At 43.4% G+C, this 21,097-nt stretch overlaps 1 protein-coding gene across 8 annotated transcripts in view; it reads left to right on the top strand.

Annotated features, from left to right (window-relative positions):
* KAT6B (lysine acetyltransferase 6B) overlaps positions 1–18,556 on the top strand; it is a 116,199-nt gene extending 97,643 nt beyond the window's left edge. For all 8 annotated transcript variants that reach the window (XM_060694137.2, XM_060694136.2, XM_060694132.2 and 5 more), the window contains exons 16-18: positions 4,791–5,108; positions 10,105–10,399; positions 14,611–18,556. In XM_060694137.2, coding sequence (XP_060550120.2) covers positions 4,791–5,108; positions 10,105–10,399; positions 14,611–17,039 — 3,042 coding nt within the window. In that variant the 3' untranslated portion in view covers positions 17,040–18,556. The remainder of the gene's footprint in view (positions 1–4,790; positions 5,109–10,104; positions 10,400–14,610) is intronic.
* The last annotated feature ends 2,541 nt before the right edge of the window (positions 18,557–21,097 follow it).

Genomic DNA, 21,097 nt, shown 5'->3' with positions numbered 1-21,097 from the left:
GGCATCCTTTCTTTTCATGATTCTATTCCACTATTTCCTCGATCTTGGTGTAACCGAGTGGTCCCGTGGCGAGTTGGCCGCGGCGAGTTGTCATAGACCAAGGGTGTCAAACTCGATTTCGTTGAGGGACATATCAGGATTGTATTTGACTTGGGGGAGATGGGGGTATGTGGCCAGGGTAGGCGTGGCCAGCTCAACCTCACTCGTGACGGGGACGCCTGTGGCGGCCCGAGCGCTCTGCCAGCGAAAATGGGCTCCCGAGCTCCGTTTTTGGCTGTAACGGCCTCCTGTAACCCTCTGCCAGCTAAAACGGAGCTTGCGAGGGCTACATGCGCCCCTCCTGAGCTCCATATTTGCTGGCAGATGCACCATAGGCCAGTCCTTCACTGTTTCCAGGATCCAGTGGGCCAGATCTAAGCACCCCGTGGGCCAGATCCAGCCCCCGGGCCTAGAGTTTGACACCCCTACTGTAGACCCTCTCCCAGTAGGTTCCATGTGGTCAATTCATTTCTATAGTTCTGTTGGCACTGTACATATAACACAGTCGCAATTGTAACATAAAAGCTGGTTGTGGTGAGAAGAGAAGCAGTGAAAACATATGGGTGGAGAGGATCATTCATTCATTATTTATTTATTTTATTTATTTAAATTTTTATACCGCCCTTCTCCCGAAGGACTCAGGGCGATGTACAGCCATACTAAAACAACATATACCCATAAAATTTAAAAACAGTTTAAAATATATTAAAAATTTGGCCCTTATATTAAAAAACTACAAGCTAAAAAAACTACAAATTAAAATTCATTTTCTAAGCCAGCCCAGTCTGTTGAAACAATAGAGTCATAAGGGCACGGCGAAAGGTACGTAGGTCGGGGATCATGCGAATCTCCGGGGGAAATTCATTTCAGAGGGCTGGTGCCTCCACAGAGAAGGCTCTCCCCCTGGGTATCGCCAGTCGACATTGTTTGGCCGACGGCACCCTGAGGAGTCCCTCTCTGTGGGAGCGTATTGGCCGGTGGGAGGCTATCGGTGGCAGAAGGCGGTCTCGTACATACCCAGATCCTAAGCCATGGAGCGCTTTAAAGGTGGTAACCAGCACCTTGAATCGCACCCAGAAGACCACCGGGAGACAGTGCAGCTCGCGCAGGAGAGGTGTTACATGGGTGTGCCATGTTGCTCCCATAACCACCCGTGCAGCCGCATTCTGGACCAGTTGGAGCCTCCGAGTGCTCTTCAAGGGGAGCCCCATGTAGAGAGCAATACAATAGTCCAGACGGGAGGTGACGAAGGCATGAGTGACCCTGCGCAAGGCGTCCCGGTCCAGAAAGGGACGCAACTGGTAAATCAGGCGAACCTGATAAAAAGCCCCCCCTGGCCACAGCCGTCATATGATCTTCTAAAGACAGCTGTGCATCCAGGAGGACACCCAAGTTGCGAGCCCTCTCTGAGGGGGCCAAGATCTCACCCCCAATAATCAGCGATGGAGCCAGCTGGCTATACCGGGACGCCGAAAACCACAGCCACTCGGTCTTGGAGGGGTTGAGTCTGAGCTTGTTTCTCCCCATCCAGATCCACATGGCCTCCAGGCACCGGGACATCACGTCAAAGGCATCATTGGGGTGGTCCGGGGTGGAAATGTACAGCTGAGTATCATCAGCGTATTGATGATGTCATAAAATCATAGAATTATATGGCTGGAAAGGAGCTTGGGAATTCTAGTCTAATTCCCTGCCCAAGGCAGGTTTGTCCAATCTTTTCTTGAAAATATCTAGTGGTGGAGTACCAACTACTTTTGGAGGCAACCTGTCCTCTGATTAATGATTCTACTGTAAGAGAATTTCTTCTTATTTCAAGATTGGATCTCCCTCTCCGATGCTTCCATCCATTACTTCTTGCCCTGTCTTCCGGGTCTTTTTGGAGCATAAATCAATCCCCTCTTCTCTGTTGACAGCCCTTAAAGTATGGGAAGACTCCTATCAGGCCTCCCCTAAGCCTTCTCTTCATTAGATTAGATTAGATTAGATTAGATTAGATTAGATTAGATTAGATTAGATTTGAATTCTTTATTGGCCAAGTGTGATTGGACACACAAGGAATTTGTCTTTGGTGCATACGCTCTCAGTGTACATAAAAAGAAAAGATACATTCATCAAGAATCAGAAGGTACAACACTTAATGATAGTCATAGGGAACAGATAAGCAATCAAATCATACTAGGAAACAATCAATATAAATCGTAAGGATACAGCAACGAGTTACAGTCATACAGTCATAAGTGGGAGGAGATGGGTGATAGGAAAGATAAGAAGATTAATAGTAATACAGACTTAGTAACTAGTTTGATAGGGTTGAGGGAATTATTTATTTAGCAGAGTGATGGCATTCGGGAAAAAACTGCTTTTGTGTCTAGTTGTTCTGGTGTGCAGTGCTCTATAGCGTTGTTTGAGGGTAGGAGTTGAAACAGTTTATGTCCAGGATGCGAGGGGTCTGTAAATATTTTCACAGCCCTCTTTTTGACTTGTGCAGTATACAGGTCCTCAATGGAAGGCAGTTTGGTAGCCATTGTTTTTTCTGCAGTTCTAATGATCCTCAGTAGTCTGTGTCTGTCTTGTTGGGTTGCAGAACCAAACCAGACAGTTATAAAGGTGCAGATGACAGACTCAATAATTTCTCTGTAGAACTGTATCTAGTTTCCCTGTTCATCTCACGGTTTAGCCACCAGAATCAATTTATTTAACAAATTTTATAGCTGCTCTCCTTGTGGATCACGAGGCAGCATTCTTGCTCCTAAAGGCTAATTTCAAATAGGAGCGAAGATTTAAGTCTGGTGTAAAGACTTTGTTGGGAAGGATCATATCCTTTAAGAAGGATTTCTGAGCAGGAGTAGCTCCAAGAAACGTGGGTCAGTTTAAGTGAGCGGGCAGAGTTGTGAGAAAGAAAGAACAATGCATTGTCTCTCAGCTTTGACAAGTTTAATATAGGTGGACTTCAACTCCCGGAATTCCTCAGGCTGGCTGGGGAGTTCTGGGAGTTTAAAGTCCACATATCTCAAACTTGCCAAGGTTGGGAGACACAGTTACAGGAAACAAATGATAATACCCTTACTGAGATTTTCTAAGCAATGGAAAGGTTCGTGACTTTAGAGTTCTGAATCAAAGGGAGAGTACTGAGCTCTGAAAAGAAAGAAACAGCGAGGAGGTGAAAAAAGCAGACAAAGTACAGAGATGACCAAAATGTTTGCAAGGTATTTAGTTAAAAGTACTAAGGAGAAAGAGACTGAAATTACTACTAATTACTACCAACCTGCCTTCCGTTGAGGACCTGTATACTGCACGAGTCAAAAAGAGGGTTGTGAAAATATTACAGACCCCTCGCATCCTGGACATAAACTGTTTCAACTCCTACCCTCAAAACTATGCTATAGGGCATTGCATACCAGAACAACTAGACACAAGGACAGTTTTTCCCTGAATGCCATCACTCTGCTCAACAAATAATTTCCTCAACACTATCAAACTATTTACTAAGTCTGCACTACTATTAATCTTCTTATCTTTCCTATCATCCATCTCTTCCCATTTATGACTGTATGACTGTAACCTTGTTGCTGGTATCTTTAAGATTTATATTGACTATGACTATCATTAAGTGTTGTACCTTATGATTCTTGATGAATGTATCTTTTCTTTTATGTACACCAAGAGCATATGCGCCAAGACAAATTCCTTGTGTGTCCAATCACACTTGGCCAATGAAGAATTCTATTCTATTCTAAAAAATGGAGATACAGGTGGTGATGAGGTTAGATGAACCTTTGACATCTACTGTAGTATAAAGTTCTGTGCGGGTGATAAAGAGTAGTTTACTCTAATGACCTCTGCTAATCAGTGCCAAATCATTTTTTTAAAAAGAATTTGTGGTGCAACGTAAAGGCAGGAACCATTTTTGCTTTGTGTTTTCACTGCTTCTTCCCAAATGCTATGAAAAGCACAGGCTTCACCAGAACCAGACGCAGAGTTCAACAAGTTTTAATTATCTTTTTCTGTGCCTTTCTGGGATGGTTGAAATTGCACATCCAAGAGCATAATGCTGACAAAGAACTAAAAATCACTGTTGCCTTATTAAGGAGGCAAAAGTTTCCATAAAATGCAAATTCAATTTGTTTTCTTATGGGGGAGGGGGGGAACCTGCTTAGAGCAGGGGTGGGATTCAGCTGGTTCGGACCGGTTCAGGTGAATCGGATGTTAATTTTCATCTGGTTCCCCGAACCGGTTGTTGCAAGGACTGGCTGACCCCACCCACCCCGCCCTGCCCCTCCCAGGAGTCTCCACGCAGCCCGTTTTGGATGCCAGGTAAGTGCAGGGCCCAAGCGGAGGCTCTGGGAGAGTGAAAAATAGGCCTACCAAAAGTACCAGAAGTCCAAAAATGGGCCTGTTTCTGGACTCCGGAGCCCAGGGAAGGCCGTTTTTGCCGTCCCAGAGGCTCGAAGAAAGCCTCCGGAGCATGGGGAGGGTGAAAAACGGGCCTACCAGAAGTACCAGAAGTCCAAAAACAGGCCCGTTTCTGGATTCCAGAGGGTCTCCGGAGCTCGGGGGTAGGCCATTTTCACCCTCCTGGAGGCTCGAGGAATCTGGGGAGGGCAAAGATGCTAAAATTTCTGAATCCCACCCCTGGCTTAGAGGAACCTTTTCCGAGAGTGCAGCTTTGATAGGATTTGGTGTTGATCAAAGCTAACCTATAGCTCAGTGTTGTTTTTGTGCCCTGTTATTTTAACCCTTGTGCTGCTCAGGCTGAGCGGTTGATGGAGCAAGCAAGTTGTTGGGAGAAAGAGGAGCAAGAGCTGTTCTCCACGAGAGGTAGTAGACAATTGCCCGAAAAAGCCCAGTCTAAAAGCAAGTATTTGCGACCTCAAGAAAATGTAACCGTAGTAATGGAGAGAGAGACGTCTGCAGACCTACCAAGAGAAAGCAGTGGAGAAGAGGAGGAGGAGGAAGAGGAGGAGGAGGAGGAAGAAAAGGAAGAAGAGGAAGAGGAGGAGATGGACGGACATCATCAGAATTCTCCTCCGAGGCTGGCAAAACCCCAGTGGCTTGCAATGAAGAGAAAGGTCAGTTCCAAACACTGATTCAGAATCTCTTGATTTTTAATGCTGGGCTAACTCCATTTAGATTTATTTATTTATTTATTTATTTATTTATTTATTTATTTATTTATTTATTTATTTATTTATTTATTTATTTATTTATTATATTTCTATACCGCCTTTCTCCCGTAGGACTCAAGGCGGTGTACAGTCAAGAAAAACATAGACACACAAACACCACAAAATTGCTAATTAAAATTGCCACTTATGATGCTGGAGTGCTTACCGTATTTTTCGGAGGATTAGATGCTCCAGACTATAAGATGCACCTACCTTTTTTGGTGAGGAGAACAAGAAAAAGAAATCTGCCTCTGCCTCCCAACAATTTTGCCTCGTTGCAGCAAACAGCAAACAGCCTGCTTTACTTTCATTTTTGTTTTCAGCATAACTTGATTAGCACAAGAAAAAATAAAACTGCTCCCAGCAATTTACCTCCTTGCAGCAAGCAGCAGAGGTCCGCGCAAAACAGCTGAGAGCCAAACAACTGAGAGTTGGGAGGCCGATCCAATCAACTTGTGCTAATTAGGCTGTGCTGAAGCTGAAACAAGCTGTTTCTTCTTGCTGCTTGCTGCAAGGAGGTAAACTGCTGGGAGGCAGAGGCCAAAGGGTGGGGCAGTGGGTAGGCGGGGCTACATTCGGTGTATAAGACGCACCTAAATTTTCACCCTCTTTTAGGGGGAAAAATGGTGCATCTTATACTACGAAAAATACGGTAGATTTCCGCCTTTATCTTACAAACAGGCATATTTTGAAATACCGCTAATTTCTTACAGATTTTTGCAATTAAAATATTATTCTCGTGTCAGTAGTTGCGGGTGTTAAGATGAGTCGTCTTACACATTTTACGGTCTCTTTCCTTTGCAAAAAAAAAAAAGTAATTGTGCAGCTTTTTACTGCACAGGGACCCAAAAAAGAATTTAAAAACTAGTGGTGACATTTGCCACCCCCCACCCCAGTGCTAAATTAGACTTGTCCAGGTATCATCCCCTCACTTCATTTCCAGATTGTCGCCTCTTCTGCTTGCTAGATAAAACTTCAGATTGTATATCTGTCACAGGTTTACACCTGATATTAACACAGTAGTAGATAATTCTCTAGTTCCTTCTTTAACGTTTCCCATAGGATCTCTGCTTTTCCCATTCATGTGCCTCCAGCAACCCACAACATCCTGTGGAATAATTGGGACATCGTCACCGTCTTGTCTCCAGTTTGTTTTTAGCCAACCTATTTTATTGGATTGCATTTTAGTAGCCAGAAGATCTCCTACAGTAGTGGCTAAAATTGTTAAAACCTTTTGGGAAAAGTATATTTTCTAAAACTAGCTAATAACACCACTTTTTTTTTTTGGAGTAGTACCATAAGATTATATATCCATGGAAAGTTAATTTAATCAAGAATGTAATGCAATAACTTTTATGAAGGATTTGCAATTAGAATAGCAGTTATAGTATAAAGAAGAAAAGTGAAACACGTAGAAAAAATGAGATATACAAAAATTATCACCATGTCAGTTAATACTTAGTTGGGTAACTTTTAGCATGAATTATGGCCTCACAATGTCTTCCCATGGAGCGAACCAAGTCTTTTAGTTCTGTAGCTGTTCTAATGTGAAACCAAGATTGAATCATGGCTTCTATTAACTGGGTTTTATTGCTGGGTCGCTTCTGACAACCAGTTTCTTTAGTCGGCTCCATAGATTTTCAATTGGGTTAAGGTCTGAGCTATTCCCAGGTCATTCCAGCAGTGGGATATGATTATCTTGAAACTCCCCCCCCCCCAAAAAGTATTAGCTATCAAACCTCAAAAACACACTTTTCCCAAAAGATTTCCACAATTTTGGCCATTACTGGCAGGATTATTCTTGTTACAAAGACATGATTCCCCCGTTTTTTCCCTCTCTCTTTGAATATTTTCTTGATGTGTTAAAAAATATATAAATGTAATCAATATTTTTAAATCCTTTGGCATTGCCAAACATGATGATTCCTTTTTAATTTTTAGTTGTGCTTTGATTGCTAATCAATTAGACCAGATTAACACTTCTGAAATCTTTGTCTGAGGCCATGTTGAAAATTGTTGGAGGTAATCCTTTTTTTCCCCCCTACATTTTTAAAAAAAAATTAACAGCTTTATTGTTATCCTCAAAACCAGCATCGTGCAATATAACTAAATGAACGCTGGGATAGAAATCTGAAGACTTCCTTCAATTGACAAACTCATAAGGGAAAATTAATAGATTGCAGCAGGAGTGGGTTCTACTTACCTTTACTACCGGTTCACAACGGGATGGCATGCACATGCACAGATCGCCGATGATGACATCCAGGGCAGTAGGCGGAGCCTCCCACCGGTTTTACTACCGGTTCTTCCAAACTAGTCTGAATTAGGGGCAACCCACGACTGGATTGCACCAATACCATGTTGTTAAAAGATCAGATTCTGTATCAAGGTCTTCTTGTTCGCTCATCAAGGTTCAAACAACCTTAACTCAACTTTTCTTCAAGTTTTTCTGAATTCATCTAAATGAGGCTCAGGCAGCACCAAATAGGTCAAGAGTTTCTGTAAACCATAAGTTTCCCTTCTGTTTTATTTTATTCCAAAATTTAACTTTTAGGCTGGCCTGTGACCGTAATAAGGATTGATTGAAAACAGATTCTAGTATCTATCGTTTTATTTATTGGTAAAACATTATTTTTTTTATCATTGTACTTTTTATTTACTTTATAATTTCAATGAAGCAGTGTCCTTAATAAGCCAAAAGTTGAAATACAAAAGGTGTCTTACCTATTTTCCATCCTGACTTTTGTGCCTCACCTTCAGCGATGTTTATGGAGAAGCAGAATGGGGACCGGATTATTCTATGTTATCTATATACAGTAATTAGGGATGCAGTGGCTCAGTGGCTAAGACGCTGAGCTTGTCAATCGAAAGGTCGGCAGTTCAACAGTTCGAATCCCTAGTGCCGCGTATCGGGATGAGCTCCCGTTCCTTGGCCCAGCTTCTGCCAACCTAGCAGTTCGAAAGCACGTAAAAAATGCAAGTAGAAAAATAGAGACCACCTTTGGTCTTAATTACTTTATAATTAAGATTATATACCATTGCACGCCAGCCAGAGTCACTTAGTGATGGGCGGCTACATATATTAGTTAAGTAGATAATGGATATTAATTGTATGCTAATATTATTATATTAATGGGAACTTGAGCAAACCTTTCACTACTGGTCTCTTGAAAGGTTCTTGTAATCCAGTGGTCATTAAAGTTTTAGTAAATGTTGCACACTTTTAAATTATATTATTTTGGAAATAATATTGGAAAGGTTATATAAAACACTTTGAATTCCAATTGTCTCCAATTTGGAATGTCTCAATCTTGGTTGGAAACATTTGTTTGACTTAATAGTAGTTGTAAGTTGTTTTGAGTTGGAAATGTTTCCAATATGGCCCATTTCAGATGCAAAACAGTTGTCTCTAGTTTGAAACAATTATTTCAAACTCAAAAGGACTGTGAATTGGTAACTGTTTAAATTTGAAACATTTTTTAATGCTATTACTTCCCAGACTTTTTCAGGATTCTGTCTAGCTTTAGCTTGAAAATTCTCATCAAAACTCCAAAGTTGAGCCTTTGATGTAAGATTTTTTAGAAGTACCTTTACAGCAGGGGTCCTCAAACTTTTAAACAGGGGGCCAGTTCACGATCCCTCAGACTGTTGGGGGGGCCGAACCGGCTAGGCGGGCTGGGTGGTCATGTGACTGGGTGGGCGTGGCCAATTTAGCAGTCCATTAAACAGTACACATAAATTAAACTAATTTGTTATGCTCCTGGGGGTGGAAAGCAGGTTAGTAAAGGGATGTGGCTGCCTTGGGGGTGGGGTAGGGTGAGGGACTTCTCTGTGTGTGTGTGTGTCCCTCTCTCTCCCTCCCTCCCCCCCGTGTCTGTCTCTCCCTCCCTCCCTCCTTCCCTCTCTCTCTCTCTGGAGGCTGGGGAAGGTAACAGTACGACTTCAGTACCACTCTTCCGTCCAAAAACAGGCTCATTTTTCGCTTCCTGAGGCCTCCACGCGTTCCGTTTTTGGCCTTGGCCTCCAGAAGGCGGGTGGGGGCTGGCGGGTAGGTGGGACGATGTGGGCGGGGCAGCCTCATGGTCCCGCACGGGCCGGATTAATGGCTTCAGTGGGCCATATCCAGCCCACGGGCCATAGTTTGAGGACCCTTGCTTTACATATTTAACTGGTTTTATTTATATGATATAGACGTATTTCATTCTTCATTAAATAAGTCAGAAAAAAAGTGCAGCCTAGCAGTAGTCACATATTTTGCTTTTTAGAGTCTAGTTGAAGCCTTGATGATATTCTGTTGACAGCAGTAGCTTAAGGTTGCCTTATATTTAAACTATGAATTAGCCAAAAATTAGATTCAATAGAATAAGAGAATAAATTTGAAATAAATAAAATAAAGTATTGTGGAAGTAATAAACTATAGAAGGGAATGTTGATTGCTTGTGAAATGACTTTAAGAGAGGAGGAAAATATTTTTTGTCAAGATTATGGATATTAGATGTCACTTAAGAGAAGTAAAATATAGATTTGAGGTAATGGGTTTTAGGACTGAGGAATATATATGAAATATCGATCGTTAAAATGATAAAGATTTAGAATGGTGTTTATTGTTTAGAATTTTGGGTGTAATAGTCGAATGATAAATGTTTAGAATAAGATTTTTTTTCTTTTTTCTTTTTTTTTTTAAGATGTAAATGGACAAAATTTGGAACAAAATTGATTGAGGGAATTTGAATAATTGTACTTACTTTATGCCAAACCCTTGCTCTAAGAAGATGCATTTTATGTTTTATGTTTAAAAAATAAGAATAAAAAATTTGGGGAGGGGGGAGGGAAAAAGGTTGCCTTAGTTTGGATTGTTAATTCTTCCACCCAACTTTAACATATTTCACATTATTTTTAGAGGCCTTTCATATTGAAAAAGAAAAGGGGTCGTAAACGCCGAAAGATGAACAGTAGCGTTACAACGGAGACCATTTCTGAAACCACTGAAGTTTTAAATGAGCCTTTTAATAACTCCGAGGAAGAGCAGCCCGTGACACAGCTGGAGCCGACTTGTGAGACGGATGGAGAACAGGAGAAAGTGAAAACTGGGGGTCCAGCCATGCTACAACACCAGTCTGGGAGAGAGGAAGAACAAGAGGAAGAGGAGCAGGAGAAAGACAATCAATGTAACCAGAAAGAGAGTCCATGCAGAGGTGAGTCTCAAAGGTTTGAGATTGATGGAAAGCAGCTTTCAACATGTGGAACTGAGTATAAATCACATTAAACTTAGCAGGATTTTTTGCAGAAGCTTTTTGGATGGAAGCGAGGGCCTTAAATTACCGTTAGTGAGTTGCTGATACATTGATTTGAAAGGTGAAGGTTGGCAGTAAAAACAGCCGTGTTTTTAACATCATCATATAAATGAACTGCCAATTTTGAATAAGTTTAGCTGCTGCTTTTTGTCTTAGTGGAATGTTGTGTTGGAAGAAATGTCCCATCCGGGTTCAGTTCCAAGTGGGGAGAAAGACACTGGAAACATGAAGACTGTTTGGAAAGATGGTTTAATGGTGGACAGGACCATGTGGTTTGAAGTCCTGGGTAGCTGACCACATGGAGTGGAGAGTGAGATATATTTATACCCTCTCTTGGGCTTTGAACTTGCTTCCTATTCCTGTGGAAGAAATGTATTCTGATTGGTTGTCAGACTCCCATGGGGCCATGTAGGGGCAACTTTGTAGGTTGTCTTGAGCCCCAGGCTTGGTTGAATTCCGCTGGGTGATGTAATCTTCCCAGGTGCCATGTGGTGAGATGGGTAGAGGGCTAATCCTATTATGCCCTGAGGGTGAAAGTCTTTTGTGTTGTAGATAAGCTGGTCCAGCCTTTTGTCTTGTAGATAGGATGGCCCAGTCCACAAAGAAGAGCGAGTCAAGCTATTCTCCAAAGCACCTGAGGGCAGGACAAGAAGCAATGGGTGGAAACTAATCAAGGAGAGAAGCAACCTAAAACTAAGGAGAAATTTCCTGACAGTTAGAACAATTAATCAGTGGAACAACTTGCCTCCAGAAGGTGTGAATGCTCCAACACTGGAAGTTTTTAAGAAGATGTTGGATAACCATTTGGTGTAGGGTTTCCTGCCTAGGCAGGGGATTGGACTAGAAGACCTCAAAAGGTCCGTTCCGACTCTGTTATTCTGTAAAAATGGTTCTTGCTTGTCAAAAGGTTACAGAAAGTGATCACATGACCCCTGGACACTGCAACCGTCATAAATATGAGTCAGTTGCTAAGTGTCCAAATTTTGATCATGTGACCATGGGGATGCTACAGATAAACCTTTGGAAAAGGGTATGGCCTGAGATTGTGTCAGGTTTTGAAGTTCCTCCAGCTTTAAGGATATCCCAAAAGAGTGGGTTTTCCAACAATTTTCATCCCCGAAAGGATTCCTTATTTTTCCTCCACTTAGGCCACAGAAAGACCAAATGCAGGATGTGATCTCAGCAAAATAAACTCACACATTGCTGAATGGTGTCCATTATGGCTAGTCTAGAGGAAAGAAGGACTAGGTGGGACATGATAGCAGTATTCCAGTGTTTGAGGGGCTGCCACAAAGAAGAGGGGGTCAATTTATTTTCCAAAGCACCAGAAGGCAGAACAAGAAATAATTGAAAGAAACTAATCAAAGGAGAGAAGCAACCTGGAAACAGGGAGGACAATTAACCAGTGGAACAGCTTGCCTTTTGTGGGTGCTCCCATCACTGGAGGCTTTTAAGAAGAGACTGGACAACTACTTGGCTGACATGGTATAGGACCGTGATGGCGAACCTATGGCACGCGTGCCACAGGTGACACACGGAGCCATGTTGCCTGGCACGCCAGCTCAGCTCCGTCAGCTGATTTTGGGCCCACCAGAAGAGGGCCTGGGGAGGGGGGGAAGGCCTGTTTTTCTTTCTCCCTGGCTCCAGATCCTCTCTATGCATCTGGGCAGGGCGAAAACGGCCTTCCCCACCCCCTCGGAGGCCTGAAACGGTCCGTTTCTCAACTTCTGACCTCCGAGGGGGTGGGGAAGGCTGTTTTCTCCCTCCCCAGATGCATAGAGAGGATCTGGAGCCAGGTGAGAAAGAAAAACGGGCCTACCGGGCCATCACGTGCCAGGAGTGGGGGGGAAGGGGGGTTGCGCTCGCATGCGTGTGGCGGGGCACATAGAATTATGGCTGTGGGCACACGCACATGCAAACCTCCCCCACCCACCCCCCTTCCTGGCACGTGATGGCAAAAAGATTAGTCATCACTGGTATAGGATCTCCTGCTTGAGCAAGGGGTTTGAACTAGAAGACCTCCAAGGTCCCTTCCAGCTCTATTCTGATTTTTTCTTTCCCCATCTTGAAATTAGGTTTCTATTTGAAAAAATGTCACTCCTTTAATAGTCAGATAATCTAATTAGAAAGTATTTAATTCCACTGCCTTTGGTATTAGTAAAAGACGTGTTCAAACAGAAGGAGGTGATTTACTTAATTAATTAGGTTTTATAGTATCCTCAAATTGTATTTGGTTATTTAACTTTTTAAGACCTGGGCTCGGACTGCCATAAAACATTAGTCCATATGTTGTGTTCAAATTTGCTTGAGGCTTATTCTTTAGGACTCACAGTTACATTTCAATCAATCCAATCGAGCCTGTTAGCTTATTACTTTGATGCATGATTTAGGTGCAACATATACCGGTACTTTTTTAAAGAAAAGCAGGTAAATTTTGTTTGTTAATTTTAACCTGGATTTTTGTTTTAATGGTTTGTTTGTTTTGTTTTGATTGTTGTGAGCCGCCCCAAGTCCATTGGAGATAGGGCGGCATACAAGTTCCATAAATAAATAAATAAATAAATAAATAAATAAATAAATAAATAAATAAATAAATAAATAAATAAATAAATAAATAAATAAATAAATAAATAAATAAATAAATAAATAAATGTATGTATGTATGTATGTATGTATGTATGTATGTATGTATGTATGTATGTATGTTACTTTACTATAGCTTTTTAACCTGTAAAAATAATCCTCATTCTGCAATGTTTGGATCTCACATAAATGTTTATCTGAAAAGTTTTATGTAGTAATATTCTTCTCCTTTTTTCTTTTCCTGAACAATATATTTAGTAAATAAGGCAAAATTTTATAGAGCGCCTCAGCTTAGGGTAGTTTGCTGCCTTTGCAAGCAATTTGGTCATCGATCAACAGAATGGAAATCTTGTTCTGACCTAGGCTTCCCCAAACCACAAAGCAGACTCCTCACCCTGATTAAACCTCTTTCATTTAGGTTAAATGGAATTCCTCTCCAGCAAAGTCCCGGCAAAGAGTCTTTCATGAGAGTTCACAACTATAGACCTTTATCAGGCTTGGAGAGTTGCCAGGCGGATATCTTCCAAACGCCACACTGGAGCAGCAGCAATTACTTGGCAAGACGTCAGGAACAGATCTTCACCCTCCTGAATTGAACTAATTGTCTCCTGCAAACTCCCCTCCCCTTTGCTCCTTTTTATTCCCTTTGGAAGGGGCCATTCAGCGTCCACCTGTGCCTTTATTCCCGAGTCGACTCTTGTTCCTTAGTTGTTCCCTTCTCCTGGCAGCTCTGAGCCTGGGCACATCGGGAACAGGCTCCAGCTGTTCTTCTGCCCCACTGATATCCAATACTGAAGGCAGCTGATAACTGTCGGATGGCCCTGGCCCCATCTCTGCCTCCGATGCAGAGCCCTCATCAGAGCCTTCCCCAGACTCCAGGACTGGCCCATGTTCCTCCCCAGCCTCCTCACTGTCTGAGTCTCCCACCAGCTCTGCTGGCCGCTGGCGGGCCACAACAAATCTGGAACACTTTTGGCATTCTGGAGTTTGTATAAAATAAAATCTAGACAGACAGAGAGAATGGCAGTCATAAGTGTGGATTGTCCCCTCTCCTTCTCAGCAGAGATTCCCAAACTTTCCAGCATTATTCCACCCTGTCCCTCAGCCTTTCCCTCCTCTTCTCCCTGTGTGCAGAATGAAAAGGATCCCGTTTCATTCTGCGCACAGGTCAAAACACCTGAAAGGTACATCTTGGAGCAGGGACCTCCAATGCAACGTCTCTACAACTTACTAATATGCAAGAAAATTGCAGTGAAGTTATATTTCTCTGCCTGAAAAATTGAAAACAATGGGGTTTTTTGCCTCAGGGGTCCATGGGTCAAAAAAGGTCAAGGTGTTGTGATGGTATGGTCAAAAGTCCACCTGTGTCCTAATGACCTCCACCCTTTATTTGCTTTACCAAACCCTCCGGGCATTTGTGCTTCGGCTGTTTGGTTTAATTAGAACAAAAATATACATAATGACTAGTTATAATCATTTTGAATTTGACTAACTTTTTTTTTCTTCTTCTTCTTCCCCATTCCTCACAGTTATGGCCGAAGAGGATGCGGATGTCCTCAAAGAAAGCACTAGAGACAATCTTGAACCCGTAATGCATAAGCAGGGATGGCCTAAAAGCTTGAAGCAGTCTTCATCCAGGCGGAGGCAAAATAAAGAGAGAAAACCAGGGTTTAAACTTAATTTGTACACGCCACCCGAGACTCCTATGGAACCCGACTGTCAGGGGAAGGGAGAGGAGGCAGAGGAGGTAGCTGAAAACAACCCGTCTCCGGTTTCTTCTCCACCAGAAAAAGGGAAAAACTCTGAAACCATTTTCTCAAACGAGGATGAAGGAAGAGATCTGGTGTCTGAGTATCTAGAACTTCCCCGGATGGAAAAGGCAGGTGAAGTGGATGAAAGCAACATCGAAACGGAATGTATGAATAGTCAAGATAAGGACCGACAAGAGGAGAAGATCCTGGAGAAAGATGAGCCCGAGCCTGAAGAAGAACATGAGGGAAAGAAGCAGCCTTGCAATGAGGAGAAACATGAGGCCGAGGATGAGGCTGGAAGCCAGCTGGATTCAAAGGAAACAGAGGAGGTCGCATCAGGCGAAGCTTTCAAAGAAGTGCTTGAGAATCAAGAAGCTTTCGTAGAAGCCGAAGAATTGAGTGGCAGGCCAAACGAAATGGATTTGATGGACTGTAAAGTTGACCTTTCCCCCAAGTGTAACAGTGACCTTAAAGAGCTTCCTGCTCTTCTGGAACCTGGGCCCGGCCCAAGAGAGGAAAGCGCGGAAAATTCCAGTGAAGCCAGTAGCCATGAACTCAACTGCGTGTTCAAGGAGACGAATTCAGAAACTCTGGAAATAGACTCCGAGACCATCCAGGCGGTCAAGTCTTTAACCCAGGAATCAGCAGAGCAGGAAGATGTGTTCCAGGATTGTGCAGAGACCCAAGAGGCGTGCCAGAGCCTGCAGAATTACTCCAACGTTGCCCAAAGCCCACCGGCAGCTGCCTTAGAGGATTGTCAGCAGTCGGATCACAGCAGCCCCGTTTCATCTGTCCAGTCTCACCCAAGCCAGTCAGTTCGTTCGGTGAGCAGCCCAAACGTGCCCGCCCTAGAAAACACTTATGCCCAGATGAGCTCGGATCAGAGCGGCATCTCGGTGTCGTCCCTGCAGAACATGGAAACCAGCCCCATGATGGACGTCCCGTCAGTGTCTGACCATTCCCAGCAGGTGGTCGATAGCGGGTTCAGCGATCTGGGTAGCATTGAGAGCACAACGGAGAACTACGAGAACCCGAGCAGCTATGACTCCACCATGGGCAATAACATCTGCGGGAACACCGCATCGCAAAACAGTTGCTCATACAATGCTCTCACCTCCAGCAACCTGACCCAGAGCAGCTGTGCCGTGACCCAGCAGATGTCGGGCATGAACAGCAGCTGCAGCATGATGCAGAGCGCCAGCATCAACTCGCCCCCTCCTTGCAGCGTCAAATCCCCCCAAGCCTGTGGGGTCGAGAGGCCTCCCAGCAGCAGCCAGCAGCTCTCCCAGTGCAGCCTGGCCACCAACTTCAGCCCGCCTCTCCAGCTGAGCGAAATCACTGAGGCTAGCAGCGCCAACGTCAGCTTGTACGAACGGGTGGGCCAGGGGGAGTTTGCGGCAGGGCATTACCCGCAGCCCTCCGCCACCTTCAGCCTGGCTAAACTTCAACAGCTGACCAACACCCTGATGGACCATTCGTTGCCTTACAGCCATTCAGCGGCTGTGACTTCCTATGCAAATGGTGCCTCTCTAACCACTGCGCTCAGCAGCTCAGGCCTGGTCCAGCTCTCTCAGCCTTCCCACCCAGTTCCAGGAGGGGGCCAAGTCCAGGCAACCATGACTCCGCCCCCTAACCTCACTCCTCCCCCCATGAATCTGCCGCCTCCCCTTCTGCAACGCAACTTGGCTACGTCTAACGTTGGCTTGTCCCACACCCAAAGACTTCAAACTCAGATGGCCGGCAAAGGCCACGTTTCCGTTAGGACTAAGTCATCCTCTCTGCCGCCAGCGGCAGCCGCCGCCGCCCATCAGCCGCAGCTTTATGGGCGCACCTCGCAGTCTGTGGCCATGCAAGGGCCAGCCCGCACCTTAACCATGCAGCGTGGCATGAACATGAGTGTGAACTTAATGCCAGCTCCGGCGTACAACGTCAATTCGGTGAATATGAACATGAACACGTTGAACGCTATGAACGGTTATAGCATGTCTCAGCCAATGATGAATGGAGGCTACCACGCCAATCCCGGTTACATGAATCAAACCGCTCAGTACCCCATGCAGATGCAGATGGGGATGATGGGCACCCAGGCTTACGCTCAGCAACCCATGCAGACTACCCCGCACAGCAACATGATGTACTCCCCTCCGGCGCATCACGGCTACATAAACCCCAAGCAGTCTTTGAACAGCTCCTACATGCGGAGATAGGAGCCCGGTTCCCAATGCGGGCGGGGGAGATGCCCCCCTCCCCGCTAAGCGAGCCTGCGAGGGGTCGACCTGCCTCAATGCGTTGCTGTTTCAGAGCGTGTGATTCAAAACCAGCAATTGGTGTAAATGCAAAAAAGAAACAAAAAAAACACATTGGTTTGTGGCACCATGATAAACGTGTATGCAGCAGAAAGCCTTATATAACGTCCTTTTATTTTTATTTTTATTTTCATTTGCAATTTTGCTTTGTTTGCAATTGGCAGGGGTTTTTTTGTGGGGGGGGTTGTTTTTAAAAATACAATGGAACTTCTGTAGTGTGGGAAAACTTGCGTTGCGAATGTGCAAACTCAGCCGAGGGTTCGCTGCCATTTTTGGATGTGCCTGTTCCTCTTTGACTCCAGCTCTTCTGGAGCCTCTCCGGTGTTGTGCTGGCTGTCAGCTTCCCTCCCTCGTCTCCACCATGTAAATGCCTTTTTCGCATTGCATTCATTCATTCATTGGATTATTTTGTTCCTCGAAGTGGACACTTCCGCATGCCGCTGTCTTTGTTAGTGACAGTGCGTTTTGTAGTACTGTACGAGTGTTGTGCTTAACAGTAAGCCATTTCCTTAAATTGGTTGGTCTTTTGCCTTGATTTGGTTGTTCCTCTTTAAGAGGTATTAATATATATACTTACATGCATACATACATATATATTTTTGCTAATTAGATTTTAAAAAGAAAAGAAAAGAAAAAGCATTGAAAATGATTCCAATTTTGATTTGATCAGTTTCTAGGTGCTGTTCATTGGGAAATTCCTCTGTGTGGTTGCACAAATTTGATATTTTTTTTTCTTGGAGCCAACCCAGAAGACTATCATGGTGGATTGCACCTTTGAATGGCAAATATTTCATGAAAGACAATTCTCCTTTTTGTTCAGATAACAAGATCATTTTCGGTTAAGAAGGGGGGAAAAAAGGCAGCTTACTGTTAACACAGGTGTTTTTTTCTTTTTAAAGATACAAACATTTATTGTTTGGAAGAAGCATTATCTGCGTGTAATCAAGTTTTTGAAACATTTTCATATGCGGATAAATTTGCAGGATTTTTTTTTTTTTAAATTGTGAATTTGGTGTAAAGTTGCTATTTTATGGAAATGCCTCTAAACTTTACATTTTCATTCCATCTGTAGATTTTTCTATCTTTATAAAATATGGGAGTTATTTTTTAAGAAAAGTAAATAGAACAGTAGCGTGTGAATAGATCAAATGAAGTTTAAAGAACGCATGTAAAAAAAGAAAAAAAAGAAAATGGTATCTGTGTCTGTTTATATGGTTTCCTTTCCTCCCATTCCCCCCTTTGGTAGCCTTTGTACTTGTACAGAGTGACAGTACGAGCCAAAAGTGGTTCCATCCATGTATAAAAAAAATACACACGGTGAAACTTCTTGTATTTATGTTAACTTTTTAGTCAGTCACTTAAATAAAACAAAAACAAGCTGTACATTTTAACATAAAAATAAATTATGAGCCACTTTAGCCTATTGTCTTGAGATAACTGATGCAGTTGGAAATGATGATGCTTCTTGACGTTGGTTCTAAATCATGGGACCTGGCTCAAAATAGCAATAGCACTTCGACTTATATACCACTTCACAGTGCTTTTACAGCCCTCTCTCAGCGGTTTACAGAGTCAGCCTATTGCCCCCAACAATCTGGGTCCTCATTTTACTGATCTCAGAAGGACAGGAGGCTGAAACAATCTTGAGCCAGTTAGGATCGAACTGCTGGCAACGAGCAGAATCAGCCGGGAATTCTGCATTTTAACCACTGTGCCACCATGGCTCTATTTGCCAGGTAGACACAGCCATACAGCATAGCACAGTGGTTAGAGTGCAGTACTGCAGGCTACTTCTGCTGCCTGCCGGCTGCCTGCAATTTAGCAGTTCAAATCTCACCAGGCTCAAGGTTGACTCAGCCTTCCATCCTTCTTAGGTCGGTAAATTGAGGACTCAGATTGTTGGAGGCAAGAAGCTGACTATGTAAATCACTTAGAGAGGGCTGTAAAGCACTGTGAAGTTAGTGAGATTCAAACTGCCAAATTGCAGTCAGCAGAAGTAGCCTGCAGTACTGCGTTCTAACCACTGAGCCACCACAGCTCTCTCACAGATCACCACAAATCCAGGAAATCCAGCAACCTCTCTCTGGAGATCCCACGAGAACCCTTGCTGATATCTTTTATCTCTCTGCATCTTTATCTATCTTCATCTTGCTGAATCAGAGACTAAGACAGGCTGACTCAGAGAGCAGCAATCTAGCTTTTCGTTCCCCAGCCTCTACCCAAGTGAAGTGATGCTCAAAAACATTTAAATCTGAGACCTAAATTGCTGGAGAGGAGAAATCTTTTTAATGTTTAATGTTTTCTTCTGCTGCAAGGATGATGGGTTATAAAGAGTGCATTAGGGGTCTTTGGGTGGGGATGGGACAACTTGCCATCGTCAACTCACTGCGGCAAGCTCACTGCAGCCAAGTCGCCATGGCCAACTCACCGCGAGACAACTTGTTGCGGGACAATTTAACAATTCTATTTATTTAAAATAAATAAAAATTCTTTTAATTTTTTCCATTCACGTTTCATTCTGTCCCTTCTTTCGCATCCTTTCTTTAATGATTCTATTCCACCATTATTATTATTTTTTTTTTTGGTATTAGTGGAACTCTTGTCCCGCAGTGAGTTGGCCATGGCAAGTTGGCCATGGCGAATTGTCATAGACCCCTTTGGGTGAGGCTCCAGGCTGTTGGGTTAGTTTGAGCAAGAGAAAGAGGAGAGAAATGGAGGCATCTGAATCAGGGGTGAAATCCAGCAGGTTTTGCTCTAAACCAAGAGTCTCTTTTCTGAAGCACGTGTGCTGAATTCTTGACAGAAAATCTTTACTTTCATAGTGAAGGTAGACAAAATCCATTTTTGGGTACGTAAGCCTCTAGCCTTAGGATGTGAATATAAAAGAAGCCAATGCTTGCTCTGTCCATCTGTCTAAACTACCTATGATCTGTCTACCTGTCTGTCAAATTTATAATTTAAGCCTGTTCTAAAAATCTACCCCTTTCCTATTGATTCAGCTATCCAGGAAAACCAAAGTCCATTATCAGCCCCAGAAATTCACAAGGCGACTTGGAACCAACCTTCACTCCGACCAGCAGAATTTACACGCTTATTTGGGGGGGGGGGGTGGAATTATTATGTACGTCACCTTGAGCTTCTAGGAAAGAAAAAAAAAAGGGACAGGTGGTATTCAATTGTTTGAAAGAATGAAAGAAAAGCGGGGGATTGCCGGATTGCTTCCTAAACAACATAAATGATGAAATATACCTGGTTTTCCCCAAAATAAGACCCAACCAGAAAATAAGCCCTAGCATTATTTTTCAGAATGCTTGTAATAAAAGCCCTACCCCCAAAATAAGCCCCAGTTAAGATCATCAACCAGACAGAGGTGTTTAGTACTGTATTTCCCCCCAAATAAGTCCTAACCGGAAATTAAGCCATAATAGAGCCTGGATAGCTCAACAGACTAAGCACTGTAATTTAACACCAGCTGTCTGCAATTACTGTAAGGTCGAATCTTGCCAGGCTCAAGGTTGACTCAGCCTTCCATCCTTTCTAAGGTAGGTAAATTGAGGACCCAGTTTGTGGGGACTTTGTATAAAAAATATACAAAAGTATGAAGGCTATTGCTTAACGCACTGTAAGCCGCCCTGAGTTTCTGGAGAAGGGCGGCATATAAATCAATTTTTTTTAAAAATGTGACTTTTGGAGCAAAAAATTAATATAAGACCCGGTCTTATTTTGGAAGGGGAAACACGGTATCAGTTCTTACTCACTGCAGACATTTTTCAGGTTTTCCTTCAAAAAATAAAACCAGAATTGTTTAGCTTCAAAACCTGGAGCAATGTCCAGTCGGTAGCGGCTCTGTTCCAAAATTATCATTAGTGCTAGAACCAGATTGGGGGGGGAGGGGTCACTCAGCAGCCAGAGCCAGCCCCCCCTGGCCCCCCCAGTAAAGTCATCTCGGGACAAACTGC

Source organism: Pantherophis guttatus, chromosome 6 (assembly GCF_059756535.1).
Source record: "Pantherophis guttatus breed Tessera chromosome 6, ASM5975653v1, whole genome shotgun sequence".
NCBI lineage: Eukaryota > Metazoa > Chordata > Lepidosauria > Squamata > Colubridae > Pantherophis > Pantherophis guttatus.
This window is presented reverse-complemented; position numbering and strand designations above follow the sequence as displayed.